At 43.1% G+C, this 18304-nt stretch overlaps 1 protein-coding gene across 2 annotated transcripts in view; it reads left to right on the forward strand.

Moving 5' to 3' along the window:
* GPATCH1 (G-patch domain containing 1) overlaps positions 1-18304 on the forward strand; it is a 57005-nt gene that overhangs the window by 19958 nt on the left and 18743 nt on the right. For both annotated transcript variants that reach the window (XM_065920561.1, XM_065920562.1), the window contains 11 exons: positions 10-107; positions 956-1014; positions 1735-1977; positions 3213-3360; positions 6495-6574; positions 10403-10607; positions 12408-12701; positions 13734-13912; positions 14408-14535; positions 16944-17080; positions 17406-17572. In XM_065920561.1, the coding sequence (XP_065776633.1) occupies positions 10-107; positions 956-1014; positions 1735-1977; positions 3213-3360; positions 6495-6574; positions 10403-10607; positions 12408-12701; positions 13734-13912; positions 14408-14535; positions 16944-17080; positions 17406-17572 (1738 nt within the window). The remainder of the gene's footprint in view (positions 1-9; positions 108-955; positions 1015-1734; positions 1978-3212; positions 3361-6494; positions 6575-10402; positions 10608-12407; positions 12702-13733; positions 13913-14407; positions 14536-16943; positions 17081-17405; positions 17573-18304) is intronic.

Raw genomic sequence — 18304 nt, forward strand, 5'->3', positions numbered from 1 at the left:
ATATCCTAGATTATCTGTTGGTTTTGAATTGCTAAGAAAAATGGGTTGGAAGGAAGGACAAGGAATTGGTCCTCGAGTAAAGAGAAGACCACGCCGACAGAAACCTGGTATGTATATTGATTACTACTAATTCTGCAGCATACTTTTAAAAAATATTTACTTGGCTGTGCCAGGTCCCAGTTGCAGCATGTGGGATCTTTGATCCTTGCTGCCTCAGTTGTGGCATGCAAACTCTTAGTTGTGCCGTGCAGACTATTTTTTTTTTTTCAAAATTATGTATTTATTTATTTATTTGACTGTGCTGGGTCTAAGCTATGGCACTCAGGATACTTGATTTTCATTGCAGCATGTGGGATCTTTAGTTGGGGCCTACGAATTCTTAGTTACGGTATGTATTATCTAATTTCATGACCAGGGATTGAACCCAGGCGCCCTGCACTGGGAGCATGGAATCTTAGCCATTGGGCCACCAGGGAAGTCCCCTGCAGCATACTTTTTGATTACTCTCTGTTTCTAGAAATAAGATTGCTGGGTCAAGTGATGTGCAGATAATTTAAGGTTTTTCACCTGTAATGCGAGATCACTTTCTAGCAGGATTGTACTGTTTTACATTCCTACCAGCAGCCCGTGAAAGTTCTTGTTTCCTACCTTTACCAAAACAGTGTTGTAGCTTACCGTGGTTGTTTTCTGTTTATTCCTGCCCCTTGGTCTCCCCAGCTAGACTGTGAACTCTTGGAGGAAGCGGCATTTCCGGCTGCCTGTGGTTCTGGGCAGCAGTGGTCGGTCACTGTGTGCTGCTGCCAGAGGCCGGGTGGGGCAGGGGCTGGTGCAGCACCCACGTGATGCGTGCCCGACTCGAGAGCTGGAGCCGCTTTACAGGCTCAGCCGTCTTCCTCTGAAGTGCTTTCTACATTTCTAGTCACCCTGGCTAATGCACTTGAAACCTCTTTTGTAGATCCTGGAGTAAAAATCTATGGCTGTGCATTACCCCCTGGAGGCTCTGAAGGATCTGAGGTATTGTATAGGATGATTGACCTACAGTTTGGCACACTAGCACCTGTTATTTTATGAACGTGAAATTTAAGATCAGAAAATTTTAGAAGTCAGTCCTATCCTATTTCAGGGGAATACCCATACCCTAAAACTGTCCTTATTATGCCAGATAATATATTCAGCAACATGCCAGCCCCACTGATGCCCCCAGTCTGTTCAGATTCTTAAAATGGAATCGTTTGTCAGAAGTAGGCTCACAGATATAGAAAACAAGCTTATGGTTAGTAAAGGAGATAGTGATGGGGCCAAGGGGGAGAGGCAAATTAAGAGTTTGAGATTAAAATATATACACTGTGTGTGTGTGTGCACTTATTGCTCACAATAAGGACCTACTGTATAGCACAGGGAACTGTATTCAATATCTTGAAATAACCTATAATCCAAAAGAAATCTGAAAAAGATATATGTTATTAAACTGAATCACTTTATTGTGTACCTGAAACTAACACAGCGTTGTAAATCAACTGTACTTCAATAAAAATAAAAAAGGTTACAAAGTATGGAGTTGTTTGTGTTAGTGTCACTTGTTCGGGGACTTGATTTAGTGATCTGTGATAGCGGAAATGAAAGTATGATGACTGTTGTCTGGGGAATGAATCATGGCATTTGAAAATGGTATTTTATAGGCTTTACGCCAAGCCGTGACTCACCTGCATTCCACTTTTTAAACACTGAAAATAGGATGAAGATGATGACTACTTGCCAGAAAATGTGACCTTTGCACCCAAGGATGTCACACCTGTGGATTTCACACCCAAAGATAATGTACACGGACTGGCTTACAAGGGCCTGGATCCTCACCAAGCACTGTTTGGAACCTCAGGAGAACATTTTAATCTTTTTAGTGGGGGACCGGAAGAGACCAACCATCTTCTTGGAGACATTGGTGTGAATAAAGGAAGAAAATTGGGAATTTCAGGACAGGTAAAAGTGTTTTCTGTTTTATAGGCAGGGAATCATTGACAAAGAATTCTTGTTATATTGTATTTGCCCCATAGTGCATGCATGTGAGTGCGTGTGAGTTGCTTCAGTCGTGTCTGATCCTTGCGACTCCACGGACTATAGCCCATCAGGCTCCTCTGTCCATGGGATTCTCCAGACAAGAATACTGGAGTGGGTTGCCATGCCCTCCTCCAGGGGATCTTCCCAACCCAGGGACTGAACCCACATTTCTTATGTTTCCTGCATTGGCAGCTGGATTCTTTATCACTAGTGCCACCTTCAAAGCCCTTGCCCCATAGTAAGCACTCATTATTGATTGACTAAATGAAGACCTTAAAGGGTTTGTATTTTCCTTAAGAGCTTGTCTGAAGACATTTAAAACATACCCTCCTGATTTGAATACGTGATCCTGTGACCTAATGTTCTTGGTGGAGTTTGCGCATTTCTAGGCGTGAGACCTGCTTTCCCATACGCCTGCTGGGCTGAGCAGAAAACCACACTTACCTCTTTGGTTTAATTAATAGTTGAATCACAGTTTGCCTCTCCAAATTCAGGTCCACATTTTACTACCTCTCCAACTCTTTCCCAGTGCTGCAAGCCCTAAGTCAGGAACTCGTGTGTAGAGTTTACTTGGGAGACTTGCTTTTGACCTTTGAGAAGATGGAGAGCTTTTCCTGATTGCCTGTTCTCACAAATTGATTCAGAGATCCTTTTTTTTCCTATACTTGTTTTGTTTTGCTTTTTTCCCCAATTCTTTTATCACAAAGTGATACTTGTTCTTGACCATTTCCTACGAAGATTAGGAGTTCCTTTCGCAGCCTTTTGAGTAGCAGTGGTTTTTAGACCCTGGTCACCAACCCTGGCCTCAGTAGATGAACATTTCTTCCTTTCTCCTTTTGGAGGTTTCATTTCTCCCCCTGGATGTGTATTTGAGAGAAGTGTTCTCCACTTCTCTTCCTGCACTGGGGTCCCGACCATGGCTGCTGCTGAGCCTGGAGGATAGCTGCAGCACAGGAGGTGGGACATTCCCCTCTGGTCATTGTTTTCCAAAAGACTGGGATCCATGTATTCATCTGGGGCTCCCATTCTCTTCTGTCTTGGTGATCTCCAAGTGCTAATGTGGTCTGATCAATCATATCCTTGTAGTAGCTTCATTCTTCAATGCTGGCATACACTAAAAACCTGAAATTTCTCAGTGTGAAATTCTGTTTTTGAAGGCTTTTGGTGTTGGTGCCCTGGAAGAGGAAGATGACGATATCTATGCCACAGAAACTCTATCCAAGTACGATACTGTTTTGAAGGATGAGGAGCCCGGGGACGGACTCTATGGCTGGACAGCACCCAGGCAGTATAAAAGTCAGAAAGGTAATTCCATGGGCCCACAACTGATGATAGGACCAAGTGTCAGGACCTCAGGAAGAAGGGATTGCACAATCGATATTGGAGGGTCAGCCTCTGTGGAGCAGGAAGTCATTGGTCAAAGATGCAGAGTGAGAAACACAGTGGGGAGAAGACAGGCCCACTGTGGGAAGTAAGACAGAAGTGGGATTTAGACCTGTTCAAGGCCGGAGCCAACTGTCAAGGCACGGTCAAGCGGGGAGGAGGAAGGGGCTGGAATCAGGAAAGGAGCAAGTTTGTGGACAGGTGCTGGCTCATGTTGCAAGTCAGAGCTGACACTTGGTCAGAGGGTAGCACTCCCAGCTCAAGGAACTGGGCAGGTGGCCAAAGGAGGCCAACTCAAGAAACCGGTCAGGAAGCCAGGTGTGGGGACCAAGTGGTCCGTCCAGAGAGCCTGCAGCAAGATGGAGATTGGTGCCCAGCCCGTCTCTTCACTTGTGTATCTGGCTCTTAGGGGCTCTTGTTGACCTCGGAGATGGACTTCTCTCAGTACACCTGGAATTTCAAGGCAGAGTCTATAGTGATTCAGACCCTAAGGATATAAGTAGGATTTCAGTTTTTCTTTTCAGAGAAGGTGTAGGGATGAGTCAGTAGGTTTTAATGACATGTGATTTGAATCCAGTCAGAATTGGATTTGAATCCTGGCTGTCTCCTCAATCAGACCTAAATTCAAATCCAACCTCTGTACTGCCCAACTGCATGAGGCTTATAACCATTTGTAAAGTGAGGGTAAAATCCACTCTGAAGGCATTGTAAGGATTAAGTGGCATCACAGGTTTGGCATAGTACCTGGCCCAAAGAATAAATGGTGAATAAATGACACCTCCTATAACAACCACTTTAAGGAGATGAGAGTTTAAATAAAACAATCCATTTAGACATTTTTAGCTATAGTCAGGTCAAGCTTGATCTAACCCTTATTTTAAATAATCTAAGCATCACTCCCCAAAATAATGCCAATTTTACATTTCCAGAAGAGAAAAGAGCAGGTGCAAAAATAAACAGTCTTCAGAAGTAATCTGCTTGATGGCTGTGAGCACGGACTCTGAAGACTGCAGTCCTGGCTCTCCTCAGTAATTGGCTCTGACCTTGGGCAGGCTGCTTTACCTGGCTGTGCCTCTGGGCAGTGGGTGTGGGGCAGTGACTCTCCTGTCCCATGGAAACCCAGCACTCTGCGTGTGTGAGTGGCCTCTGTCCTCATCACCACTAAGAAAGTGAAAGTCGCTCAGTGGTGTCTGACTCTAGGACCCCATGGACTGCAGTCCTGGAATTCTCCAGGCCAGAATACTGAAGTGGGTAGCCTTTCCCTTCTTTCAGGAGATCTTCCCAAACCAGGAATTGAACTGGGATCTCCTTCATTGCAGGCAGATTCTTTACCAATTTAGCTATCAGGGAAGCCCAACGAATAGGGTTTTATACAAGGTGCTGGTTGGGTGTGTAGCCAGACATTAGTAGACATCACATCCAAGTGGGAACTAGGCTGCTTTTATTTTCTTCCTTTTGCTCACCTGTGTTTTCAGATTTTTCTCCCAAGACTATGTATTGGTTTTATAACTGAAAAGAAGACTTATAATATTAATGTTATAATATAACATATTAATTAATATAACTTGTATTACCATGTGCTAGTTATTACTTATAGTTGGCCAAATATTCATTTGGAATTTTCCATAAGGTCTATCGAAAAACCTAAACTTTGTGGCCAACCCAATACTAGCTATATCAACATTAATATATGTTGTTATATATATGTATATATACTATATTACTAATGTTAACATATTATTTATATAGTAATTACTAATCTATAATAAATATGCATATTTAAATCTGCCTTCTCTGCCTAATCTTTGGCTCTTCTTTGTATGGCACCTTTGCCTTAAACCCCCCTCCTCTCCCCATCAAGCCTGGGTTGGTGCCTCCCTCTGAGCTCCCCACCCACCCCTTATTACCTCTCTGCCACAGTCCTCTCCCCTCCCCTTAGGGTCACACCATCTACAGTTCTGACCTTACAGTTTTTCACTGAGTCTATATGTAGCCAGCCTCCATAGCTGATTTTTAAATTGTTGTTATTTTTTTGATCAGTAGGGCTGTAATAGTCTCATGGCTCTCTGTGTATAGACGTTTATTTATTTCTTCAGAACAAATTCATAAAAGTGAAATTGCTGGGTTTTAAAAGAATACAAAATTCTAAGAATGTAAAATTTAGTCCTATATCTCCCTACAGGATTTTAGGGATTTCAGAAGCTGGTACAAACATTCTAAGTCAGCTGAAGTACAAAGAATGAGGCTATAGGGGAGGGTAGGTACTGGCCAGTGCTGCGTCATAAATGGTTTAAAACCTCAGCACCGCCTACACAGCACGTAGCCATGCCTGCTTCAGGGTTCAACACCCAGCTTGTGTAAGTGCTGGTGGTCATGTAGCAGGGGCTTTTGGCTACAGAAAATGCAGTTCACACATGTGGATTTTCAGCATAACCTCTAAGTGCAGACAGTCCTTGAGAATCAAAGGGGTTGTCTCTGAGACCAATAAAACCATCCCTAGCTGCAGGTCAGAGGGCCTTAGTCATATCCTGAATTAATGATCTTTATCTCTTGTTCGAATTTCAATTGAGAAAAAGACAAAAGCACCTTTAATTAGTCCCACGATTAGTTTACAGGCTGACCTGGTTATACTGCCTTCTATGCCTTGTTTGGATGGTTGCTAAAGAAACTGGGAGGTTTGTCGCCCTGTGGTTCTTCATGACTCTTTCAAATTTATTTTTATTTTTTATCCATAATTGTTCTCTTGATGGTTTTGAGATCTTTTACTCCATAGAGTATATCCTCTGGTGCCCCTTAGCTTAGGACCTCAGGTACTTTTTCTAGATAACATCGACCGTGGTGCCATGGGCAGCCTAATCAGCACGGGGCGGTGTGCTCTGGGCTGCTGGTCACTGAGTCAACAGAGGTGTGAGGGCTTTACAGGCCATTCTCTCCTCCCTTTTACTGATAGCAGTGACATGTAGTGTTTTATGATCCTGGAGATAAAAAACTGAGGTCTTCTGTCTTATTCTAATCTTCTTCGCCTCTGGAACTAATCAAATTACATCATTTTCTAGAATCAGAGAAAGACCTTCGCTACATTGGCAAAATTTTGGATGGCTTTTCCTTGGCTTCTAAACCTTTATCTTCCAAGAAAGTAAGTTTCTTTTTTTCTTGCTGGTTTAATGTTTAAAATATCTGCTGCTGTGTAATATCAGTTATTATATTAACAATTGAAAAGAAAAATAAATTCTGTTAACTGAGGCAACAGCTTGATGACTATTAATGGTCCAAGGAAACATTCTACATTGGAAATGTCAGTCAGTAGCCACACTGTGTTTAAAACATCTAACTGCTAATCTTTTTTTCTCCTAATATATATATATTTATCTATTCAGCTGCGTCGGGTCTTAGTTGTGGCACACGGGAGCGTTCATTGTGGTGCATGGGCTTCAGTAGTTCTGGTCTGGGCTTAGTTGCTCCATAGCATGTGGGATCTTAGTTCCCCGACCGTGGATCAAACTCCTTTCTCCTGCATTGCAAGGCATATTCTTAACCACTAGAGATTCTTGGACCACTGGAGAAGTCCCTAACTGCTAATCTTTTAAATCTAAGCTTCAAGTGTGTGGCTATGTCCATTAAGGAAGAATTGTATTAAAAACTGGTAGGAGAATAGAATTGATACAACCCTAGGGGCAATGTAACTTATAGAAAGTTTCAAAGAGCCATAGCAGCTCCTGGTCCCGACTTCTGGCCCCCATGGAGCACATTAGCTGCCATGGGCAGGGCTCCCTGGGCTCCTTGCTTATGCCAACTGAAAGGGAGAAAAGCTGGGAGCATGTGTGTCGAATCCTGGGGAGAAGTCTCCATGCCTTTCCAGACAGTCCTGTTTCTGTGAGCTTTTTCACAGCTTTGGACACATGGTTCTTAACGCCTATCAGAGCCCCATGCTCATAGGTTTGGGTGGGTGGTTGGTAGTTCAGGAGGGGTGTCTGACCATTTGCCTCCTTGGCATCCTTATGTTAGATTGTTCCACACTTTTAACAGGTTTTTTGTTTTTGACTCAGGAAACATTTGTTAAGTACCTCTGTGGCTTGTCCTGTAGTTCTTCAGAACCTGGGATAGACCAGGAACAGCACAGCCTGAGAAATCATATATGGTATTACAGTGGCTTTGATTTGTTTAGTTGTGATAGTTAATGAAACAGCGAGCAGAATATATCAGAACAGTATGGGGCACATAGTAAGCTGCTATCATTTACCAGAATTGTCAAAGGGAAATATGAGTTTTTTACACAAATGAAAGGGAGCATTAAAATAGTTGAGAGGGACTTCCCCTGTGGTCCAGTGGTTAAGACTTCGTCTTCTAATGCAGGAGGTATAGGTTCAATCCCTGGTCAGGGAGCTAAGATCACACATGCCTCATGGCCGAAGGACCAAGACATAAAACAGAAATAATATTGTAACAAATTTAATAAAGACTTTAAGAATGATCCACATTAAAAACAAATTTTTAAAACGGTCGAAAAGTACTTTTTCTCCTCAGTGTTCAAGGCTAAGTGTTGGCCCCCAAGTAGCTCCTGCTCATTGAGAGCGCTAGACAGACAAACCCAGTGTTGTGGGCAGTATGTATAAATGGAGAGAAGGGTACTGGTGGTTCCTCCCTGGAGAGGGCTTTGGGCATGAACAATTCAGAGCGGGATTGTGTTCACTGAACCTCTCACGGACAGGCAGGTTTTCTAATATGCGACTAAAAACCCAGGCTCTGCATCCAGAGGCAAAACAGAGCAATGATTTAGCAGAGGGAGTGAAATGCTTTGAATGCAGTGAAAGTGAAAGTTGCTCAGTCTTGTCCAGCTCTTTACGACCCCATGGACTATATAGTCCATGGAATTCTCCAGGCCAGAATACTGGAGTGGGTAGCCTTTCCCTCTCCAGGGGATCTTCCCAACCCAAGGATCTAACCCAGGTCTCCCGTATTGCAGGCGGATTCTTTACCAGCTGAGCCACAAGAGAAGCCCAAGAATACAGAGTGGGTAGCCTATCCCTTCTCCAGCAGATTTTCTCGACCCAGGAATAGAACCAGCGTCTCCTGCATTGCAGGTGGTTCTTTTACCAACTATGCCGTCAGGGTAGCCCTTGAATGCAGTAGAGAATGAAGAAGAGTCGTGTGTACACACACTTCTTTTCTGCCACGCTTTTCTGGATTTTTGTGTCATGGTAACAGGAAAATGTTCCTGGCTGAGTTGGGAGTCTGTGTTTTTCAGAGAAGGCAGTCAGGCTAAGATGATAAAAATAAGATTTGCTAGCAATGATCATAGCACTCTTTTATGACTCTCATCAGACCAGGTGCTCACCCCAGGCTGCACCTTACAGCCACTTGGGAAATTTGGGAAACTCCAACCACAGCTGACATTTTTTTATGGGACAGAACGCAGGCACCAGTAGTGTTAAACCCCCCCAGGTGAGTGCAGTGTGTGGCTGGGGCTGAGAACATTCAGTGATTCACTGATCACGGAGCTCAGAATGCCAGGTAGCTGAAAAATCTAGAAAATGGATAAAATAGGACTGTCCTTAAACATGCATTTGTTAGACCAGTAGCAAGGAAGACCATTTAGAGCAGTAATTTTAAAATGGTTAGTGCTTTCTTTTAGCTTATCTGTTCCACCATCAGGAATACCTGAATTTCCAAAATGTGCTTTAATTTCAGTGAAGTACTGAAATTAAATAAAATTTTTTTGATTAAAAAAAAAAAAAAAAGCCTGAAACTCCCATTTGAAACTGAAACATAGCCAGAGAAAGAATACTGAATTTAAAAATAACTAAGTTAAGCCAAGACATAATACTCTTCAAATATATCTCCAGCACCTTAATAACATTTTTTATCAGTCATACTATTTGAACATTAAACTAGGAGAGATTACAGGGGGAAAAAAACTTATTTAAAGTTATTTTTTAAAAGCTAAGCCATGAATCTTACTTTTCTAAGTTTTCTAATTCACAGTGGACCAGTTCTCCATGTGAACCAGTTGCAGTAACTATAATTATCATAGTTATCATTATTGTTCCCATGATATAAAGCATGCACAGTAGCATCTCTGTTAAGAGTGATCAGGGGTATCTGAAAGAGACATGTGTACCCCAGTGTTCATCGCAGCACTGTTTATAATAGCCAGAACATGGAAGCAACCTAGATGACCATCGGCAGATGAATGGATAAGGAAGCTGTGGTACATATACACTATGGAATATTACTCAGCCATTAAAAAGAATTCATTTGAATCAGTTCTAATGAGATGGATGAAACTGGAGCCCATTATACAGAGTGAAGTAAGCCACAAAGATAAAGACCAATACAGTATACTAACACATATATATGGAATTTAAAAAGATGGTAACAATAACCCTATATGCAAAACAGAAAAAGAGACACAGAAGTACAGAACAGACTTTTGAACTCTGTGGGAGAAGGCGAGGGTGGGATGATCTGAGAGAATAGCATTGAAACAAGTATACTATCAAGGGTGAAACAGATCACCAGCCCAGATTGGATGTATGAGATAAGTGCTCAGGGCTGGTGCACTGGGAAGACTCAGAGGAATGGGATGGAGAGGGAGGCGGGAGGGGGGATTGGGATGGGGAATACATGTAAATCCATGGTTGATTCATGTCAATGTATGGCAAAAACCACTACAATATTGTAAAGTAATTAGCCTCCAACTAATAAAAATAAAATAAAATGAAGAGTGATTAGGGGTGATATCTAAAATGTCTGACCTTGAGAACAAGGTGGTTCTGATGCCCCTCCACATCCAGGATGGGTATTGCCTGGGCACTTGGGCAGGCTGTTCCTGGGGCTGCCACCCTGCCTAGGAAAGGGTGGGGTTAACAATGCCCAGAGGTAGTGAGCTTTCTTGGTTCAGTAAAACGTCATCACCTTGCTGCCTGTATATTCTTGAGTTTTGCTTTATTGTTTTTTTTTTAAGATTTATCCACCGCCTGAATTGCCAAAAGACTATCGGCCAGTGCATTATTTCAGACCTGTGGTGGCTGCAACCTCAGAGAACGCCCACTTACTTCAGGTATTATCAGAGTCAGCCGGGAAACCGACAAATGACCCAGGGACACGTAGTAGGCACCAGCTGAATGCCTGCAAACGGGGAGAGTTGCTAGGAGAGACGCCTATTCAAGGTATGTGCCACGGAGAAGGTTAAAATCATGACATTTGTAATAACCTGAGCTACCCAAAGCAAAATGGAAAGTTCTTTTTCCATTGAAGTTTTTTACATAGTTTTGTATTCGCAAGCTGTGGGAATAAAAATGGTTGGTTGTGAATGGCATGCTTAACTGTACACATCCTCTACTTAGTACTTGTTTTCCCATCATCAGTTTGAGTTCTGTCATTAGAATTATAAGCCCTGTCTTAAGCGCAGCAGTTTCCAGACTTTTGGTAGTTGTCCAAGAATGAGGTGAAGACCAGGGCCATGTGTACCTTCATTTTTTTCTGCACAGCCTGGGAACATATGGTTTCTTTTCCTCAGGGGAAAGGGGTACTGTAGCTCTTTTCCTGAAAGCCTGAGAGGAATGAGTGTGTCTGAAAGGATGAACAGATATGGAGAATCCCCTTGTAGGCTGGAGCCCAAAGACCCACTGAGAGATGGACTTGGACTTGGTTTGGGAGCCTCAAGTATAGTAGACCAAATGAGAATTCTTGGTTCCCCACTTCCTTCCCCAAAGTTGTTGTTTCTCCAGCCTTCCCCTTCTCAGTCAGTGGTACCACCAGTGACCCCCTGCCTGGCCTAGAAGACGGGAATCCTGATTCTCAGCACCTTTCTTTCCCTGCCTCCCCCTGCCATACCCAGCCCCTCAGCAAGCCCTCTCAGTCTACCCTCACCGTGCGTGGGGACCCCATCCACTTCTCTGCATTGCCACTGCTCCCACCCTGGTCTCTGCACCCACCTTCTCTCATCTGGATCACTGCAGCAGCCTCCTCCCTGCCGCCTCAGTTCCCTTCAGTAGCCGCCAAATTACATCGCTCCCCTCCCACTCCCCTAAAACACTCCCCTACTGCTCTCGGGGCCCTGGGGGCCCCACCCTGCCTGCCTTTCGGGCCACAGCCTCCTCCACTTTCCCTGAACCCCGCTGTGGTCCAGCCTTGTGATCCTCCCTCCTGCCCTCTGAGCCTGCCACCATGATGTGCCTTGGGGCCTTCACTTTTCCTCTGCCTCTCTTTTCTCTCCTGTTTTGGCTATTTTTTATTTTTTGTCTTTCTGTGAGGCTTGCAGGATATTAGTTCTCTGACCACGGATTGAAGCCAGGCCCTCGGCAGTGAAAGCGCAGAGTCTGAACTGCTCGACCGCCAGGGAATTCCCAGCTCCTTCTTTTTACTGGAACTAACCTCAGATATTATCTTTTTGGAGACACTTCCCAGGCTTCCCCTGCCCACTGCTTGTTAATTATCTCTCTCTCTGCCGCTACGCCCAGTCCTCGCATCTAGGTTATTCTGTGTTTATTTTTCCCCCATAGTCCTCCTCTCATGGCAGTCCTCTGGTGTTGATTCTTGCTTTCTTTAGAGTCCGTCTCCCTAAGTAGTGAGAGCAGGACCTCACATGTTTCTCCCAGCCCCAGGCCCAGCATGGAGCAGATGCTCAGTGGGCATTTGTGACATAGTGCGTGACGGGTAGGTGTGCTCCGAGCCAGGGCTTATGCTAACGGAGGCCCGGAGACCGCAACGTCAGGTTCCTCTTTAGGAGCTCTCATTGGCCTGGTAAACACTGACGTATTGGCCCCCACTTTTGCCAAGTCTAAAATGGAGGTGTCATTATTTTATTCCTGTCTAGTTGTGTCACAGGAACAGTATGAGTGCAGATGACATTGCATGTAAAATACTCCCCTCCAATTTCATAAATTTGTGATATTGAAAATGTATATGTGGAGAGGAATGTGCATATAGATGTCTTAACATCTCTTGCTCTTATTGTTTGTTTATAGGGGCACCCACTTCAGTGTTAGAATTTCTGTCCCAGAAAGATAAAGAGAGACTCAAAGAAGTGAAGCAGGCAACTGACCTTAAAGCCGCTCAGCTCAGGGCCAGGAGCCTGGCCCAGAGTGCCTCTGGCAGCAGACCGCAGCCCTCATCTCCAGATGTCGGACACTGCTCGTACATGGCGTTGAGTGGAGGGACAGCCACCACAGGAACCAGCAACTTCAAACCTTTCGCTAAAGAACCAGAGAAGCAAAAACGATATGAAGAATTTTTAGTGAATATGAAACGGGGTCAGAAAGGTGGGTGCTAGGCCTGGACCTCCCACACGTCACCAGGGGGAGTGTTCTTACTGTTCCGACCCGAGGCCCAGACTCAGAACTGAGGTATCCTGCTCTGGCAGTTTTACTTTGCCCTGCTGTGAACACTGTAAAGATTCTAGGCCCTGGCTCTTGACCTAAGAAAGCAAGAACAATTAGCCTGTGTTTCTCTGTATCTCGGGTCCCAAAGATAGCTGTTTAAATAGAGAGCGTGCCTTGGCTAATGCTAAATTACAGACCATTTTCTGTTTGCAAATGTTTGACTTCTGTGTGAGGGTTGCACTTCCTGCCAAGAGAACAAGGTCATTTCCCACTCTGTCTTAAGATCCTAACCATGTAGCTCTAAATCATAGTCTAAAGTTTGACTTACAAAGATAGATGGCTGTTGAACCCTTGCATGGGAGAAAAGTCACTCTGTGATCTATGAAGTAAATATGGCAAGGCTGAGGCACGAGCTTGCTCATATAGGCGGAAGTCCTAAGAGAGCTTGTCCTCAAATTAGAGGGGTTGGTTTTTCAAAGCATATCCTTGTGCCATATCCTTGTGTACTGTGCCAAGATTTTACATCCCTGATGTTTTCTTGTTGAATGAAAAAAAAAAAAGAGAGAGAAAGAAGTGTTTTCTGCTCAAACTTAGGAATACAGTATACAGATGAATTTTCACTGTCTGGTACTAGTAATAAATTGCTGGATTTGAAAACTGAATCAAGCATTAGTCTCTCAATATTTTTCTCTGTTACATGCAGGAGGCAGAATTCAACAAAAGCATCCGTTTTTTGGGTTAATAAAACATTTACTTAACAGATTATTTTATTACCAAACTGTTTACCATGGTGGACTATTGGTGCTTTGGATAAAAGCATCGTTTTGAGGAAGGGAGCACGATTACCTACCAAGTACCTAAGTGCCGTGCCCTTCAAAACCGATGAACTCTACAGTGGTGCGCACGACTTGTTCTCCTGTAAGTTGCCCGTTTTTTCCTAGGAGTGAAGCCGTTCCTTGTTCTCCCCCGCAGATGCTCTGGAACGTTGTCTGGACCCCGGAATGACGGAGTGGGAGCGAGGCCGAGAGCGGGACGAGTTTGCCCGGGCAGCCCTGCTGTACTCATCTTCCCGTTCGACGTTATCTTCCCGGTTCACTCATGCCAAGGAGGAGGACGATTCTGAGCAGGTGGAAGTCCCTCGGGACCAAGAGGTCTGTTGCCACCATTCCCTTCGTGGTGATTTTTTTTAAATTTCTTTTAAATGATCCATTTGTTTACTTAATTTATTTATTTGGGTGCCTCAGATCTTAGTTGCAGCATGGGCTCTCTAGCTGTGGCTCATGGGCTTAGTTGCTCCCCAGCATGTGGGATCTTAGTTCCCTAACCAGGGATGAAAACCACGTCCCCTGCATTGCAAGGCGGACTCTCAACCATTGGACCACCAGGGAAGTACCTCCTATAATGCTGAATTTTTAAAATGAAAACCCTGTGTAGCCAAATACATTAAATCTTTTGGTGAAAAGCATCAAAATATAGATGGCACTATAGAATAAGAAATAGGTTTGTTCTTTTAACTTCCAGTGTACTTTAGCGGATATATAGCATAAGCTGTTTTGAAATTTTGGGAGATGGTTTGAAAACTCGTAAATGGAGAAACAGGCCAGCCGTGTGGCCACTTGATGAAACAGATGACTGTCTTTTCCCAGAATGACATCAGTGACAAGCAATCGGCTGTGAAGATGAAGATGTTTGGGAAGCTTACCCGAGACATATTTGAGTGGCACCCTGACAAGCTTCTATGTAAGAGGTTTAATGTCCCTGACCCTTATCCAGAGTAAGTTGGATAAACCTGCCTTTATGTCAGTACTTATGCCCTGTGTTAAAGCTTACTTTCCCCCTACATACACATTTAAATTTCCTTTTTCTAGGTGAACTTTCTTGTAAGTGCTTGAAACTGCAGACTTTGCAGATTTAACTTCTTTTAATTTGTTACTAAAAAAATAAGCAGATCTCCATTTAACAAACTTTATTCTGTCAGAAGATAGGAAACTCAGATATGTCAAGTTAGAAAAACAAAATGTCTGTCTAATTTGTCACCTTTTTAATCCTGCACATAGAGTTTTACAGTTAAAATGAAACTTATGTTTTCTTTTTTTAAAATTTTATTTATTTATTAATTTTTTCCCATTTATTTTTATAAGTTGGAGGCTAATTACTTTACAATATTGTAGTGGTTTTTGCCATACATTGACATGAATCAGCCATGGATTTACATGTATTCCCCATCCCGATCCCCCCTCCCACCTCCCTCCCCACCCCATCCCTCTGGGTCTTCCCAGTGCACCAGGCCTGAGCACTTGTCTCATGTATCCAGCCTGGGCTGGTGATCTGTTTCACCCTAGATAATATACATATTTCGATGCTGTTCTCTCAAAACATCCCACCCTCGCCTTCTCCCACAGAGTCCAAAAGTCTGTTCTGTACATCTGTGTCTCTTTTTCTGTTTTACATATAGGTTTATCATTACTGTCTTTCTAAATTCCATATATATGTGTTAGTATATTGTATTGGTCTTTATCTTTCTGGCTTACTTCACTCTGTATAATGAGCTCCAGTTTCATCCATCTCATTAGAACTGATTCAAATGAATTCTTTTTAATGGCTGAGTAATATTCCATAGTGTATACGTACAACAGTTCCTTATCCATTCGTCTGCTGATGGGCATCTAGGTTGCTTCCATGTCCTGGCTATTTTTTTTTTTTTTAATTTTTTTTTTATTTTTCAGTGGGTTTTGTCATACATTGATATGAATCAGCCATAGAGTTACACGAATTCCCCATCCCGGTCCCCCATCCCACCTCCCTCTCCACCCGATTCCTCTGGATCTTCCCAGCCCAACAGGCCCGAGCACTTGACTCATGCCTCCCACGTGGGCTGGTGGTCTGTTTCACCACAGATAATATACATGCTGTTTTTCGAAACATCCCACCCTCCCCTTCTCCCACAGAGTTCAAAAGTCTGTTCTGTGCTTCTGCATCTCTTCTTCTGCCCTGCATATAGGGCCATCATTACCATCTTGCTAAATTCCGTATATATGTGTTAGTATACTGTAATGTTCTTTATCTTTCTGGCTCACCTCACTCTGTATAATGGGCTCCAGTTTCATCCATCTCATTAGAACTGATTCAAATGAATTCTTTTTAATGGCTGAGTAATATTCCATAGTGTATATGTACAACAGTTCCTTATCCATTCGTCTGCTGATGGGCATCTAGGTTGCTTCCATGTCCTGGCTATTTTAAACAGTGCTGTGATGAACACTGGGGTGCACGTGCCTCTTTCAGATCTGGTTTCCTCAGTGTGTATGCCCAGGAGTGGGATTGCTGGGTCATATGGCAGTTCTATTTCCAGTTTTTTAAGGAATCTCCACACTGTTCTCCATAGTGACTGTACTAGTTTGCATTCCCACCAACAGTGTAAGAGGGTTCCCTTTTCTCCACACCCTCTCCAGCATTTATTGCTTGTAGACTTTTGGATAGCAGCCATCCTGACTGGCGTGTAATGGTACCTCATTGTGGTTTTGATTTGCATTTCTCTGATAATGAGTGATGTTGAGCATCTTTTCATGTGTTTGTTAGCCACCTGTATGTCTTCTTTGGAGAAATGTCTGTTTAGTTCTTTGGCCCATTTTTTGATTGGGTCATTTATTTTTCTGGAATTGAGCTGCAGGAGTTGCTTGTATATTTTTGAGATTAATCCTTTCTCTGTTGCTTCGTTTGCTCTTATTTTCTCCCATTCTGAAGGCTGTCTTTTCACCTTGCTTATAGTTTCCTTTGTTGTGCAGAAGCTTTTAAGTTTAAAATGAAACTTACGTTTTCTGATTCATTTCATGAGTTCAACAACTTATCTGATTGTAAACATGGCAAGAAAGCATTTCCAGTTGAATCAGAGATTTTGTCAGACAACTTAAGCATATTTTTAGCAATCGAACTTTTTCTTCATTGAAATTCATTGTCAAAGTTAAATTCTGGCTCTTACTATAATAAGAAAAAGCTCCTGACTCCTAAAGTTGGACATTCTAAGTTCTAAAATTGCTTTGAGAGGCAAGAACATCTTAAGGGATCTTTTCAGTCAAGTAGAATGGCTACTGGTGAAAAACAGATGAGCAGCTTCATAGGAATTTGATTTTATCCTTGCAGTTGTTTTTAAAATTATATATATGTTTCGTTTTCAACCCCCAGTTCAACTTTAGCTGGCTTACCGAGAGTGAAACGTGACAAATACTCAGTCTTCAACTTTCTGACGATCCCTGAGACAGCTTCCTCACCTGTGACTCAAGCACCAAGTGAAAAAGTTTCACAGTACCGAGCTTCCGACAGTGAGTAGGGCTTCCCCAGGTCCGTGTGCTGGTGGTGGTCCCAGCCCCTACCCTGTTGGGAAGACAGAGGTAAAGGGTGCAAGCAGTGCAGACTCTCCTGTTAAAAGGACTGTTTATATGAGTGCATCAGCTCATGCTGACATGGTCCAAGTGTACACCATTTGTGAATGGGGCTCTGCTTCAGCATCTGCCACATTCCTACCACCTCGCACAGTGCTTGGACCATAAAGGCTCACTGATGTTCTTGAATGAATTGAAGAGCCATAATGTCGAGCTTGCCTTTTGCTTGCTGATTCTGACATTAGGTCTGTGTCCTACCCTTCAGAATTAAGAAAACCATCCAGATGGGATACTTCTAAAGAAGAAAAGAAAGAAGATTCCATTAGTGAATTTTTAAGTTTGGCTAGATCAAAAGTTGGTCCAGCTAAACCAGAGCCCAGTCCATTAGTAAACAAAGAGGAAGAGCGTGCGACGGAATCAGTCTCGAATAAGGTATTCAGGGCTTTCAAGCTCTCTTTGCCAGGCTGACTGTGGCCTTTGCCTTTCCCAGTGGTGATGCTTTGTTATTATTCGATAGCAGTGGTAAGCAAGCTTTTGCTGTGAAAGGCCAGATATTAAATTTTTAGGCTTTGAGAGCCATACAGTACCATAGCTATTCACCTTTGCTGGTGTGTGTGAAAGAAACTACAGGCAATATGGGGGAAAAAATGAGTTTATCTGTGTTCCAGGAAAACTTTACAGAAACAGGCAGTAGGTTGGCTTTGGCCTATGGGCTGTAGTTTGTCCACGTCTGCTCTGCGGTTCAACAATTTCAGACACAGCCTTAATCATTTGAGGAGAGGTCATCAACATCTCTACCTGGAATGGCTTCCACTGAATGTCAGACTCTGAAATAAAACTCAGTGTATTATGTAGAAAGTATGATTTTTTTCAAGTAACAAGTTTCATTTTTGTGGAAACTGTAGAGAAAATATCCATCGGGTTTTTAAAAAATTATTGCTGTGGAAATTCCCAGGCAGGCCAGTGGTTAGGACTCCACACCTTCATTGCCGGGGCTCGGGTTCAATCCCTGGTCAGCGAACTAAGATCACACAAGCTGTGAGGTGTGCCCCCTGCAAAAAGGAAAAAAAAAAAAAAAAAAAAAGACTGCTTTAATAGTTAAAAGTTGAGCTTAATAAAAAGTTGGTTTTATTTCTAATAGCCTCATTAAAATTATTTTAACAT

The sequence above is a fragment of the Muntiacus reevesi genome, chromosome 2 (assembly GCF_963930625.1).
Source record: "Muntiacus reevesi chromosome 2, mMunRee1.1, whole genome shotgun sequence".
NCBI classification, from domain to species: domain Eukaryota; kingdom Metazoa; phylum Chordata; class Mammalia; order Artiodactyla; family Cervidae; genus Muntiacus; species Muntiacus reevesi.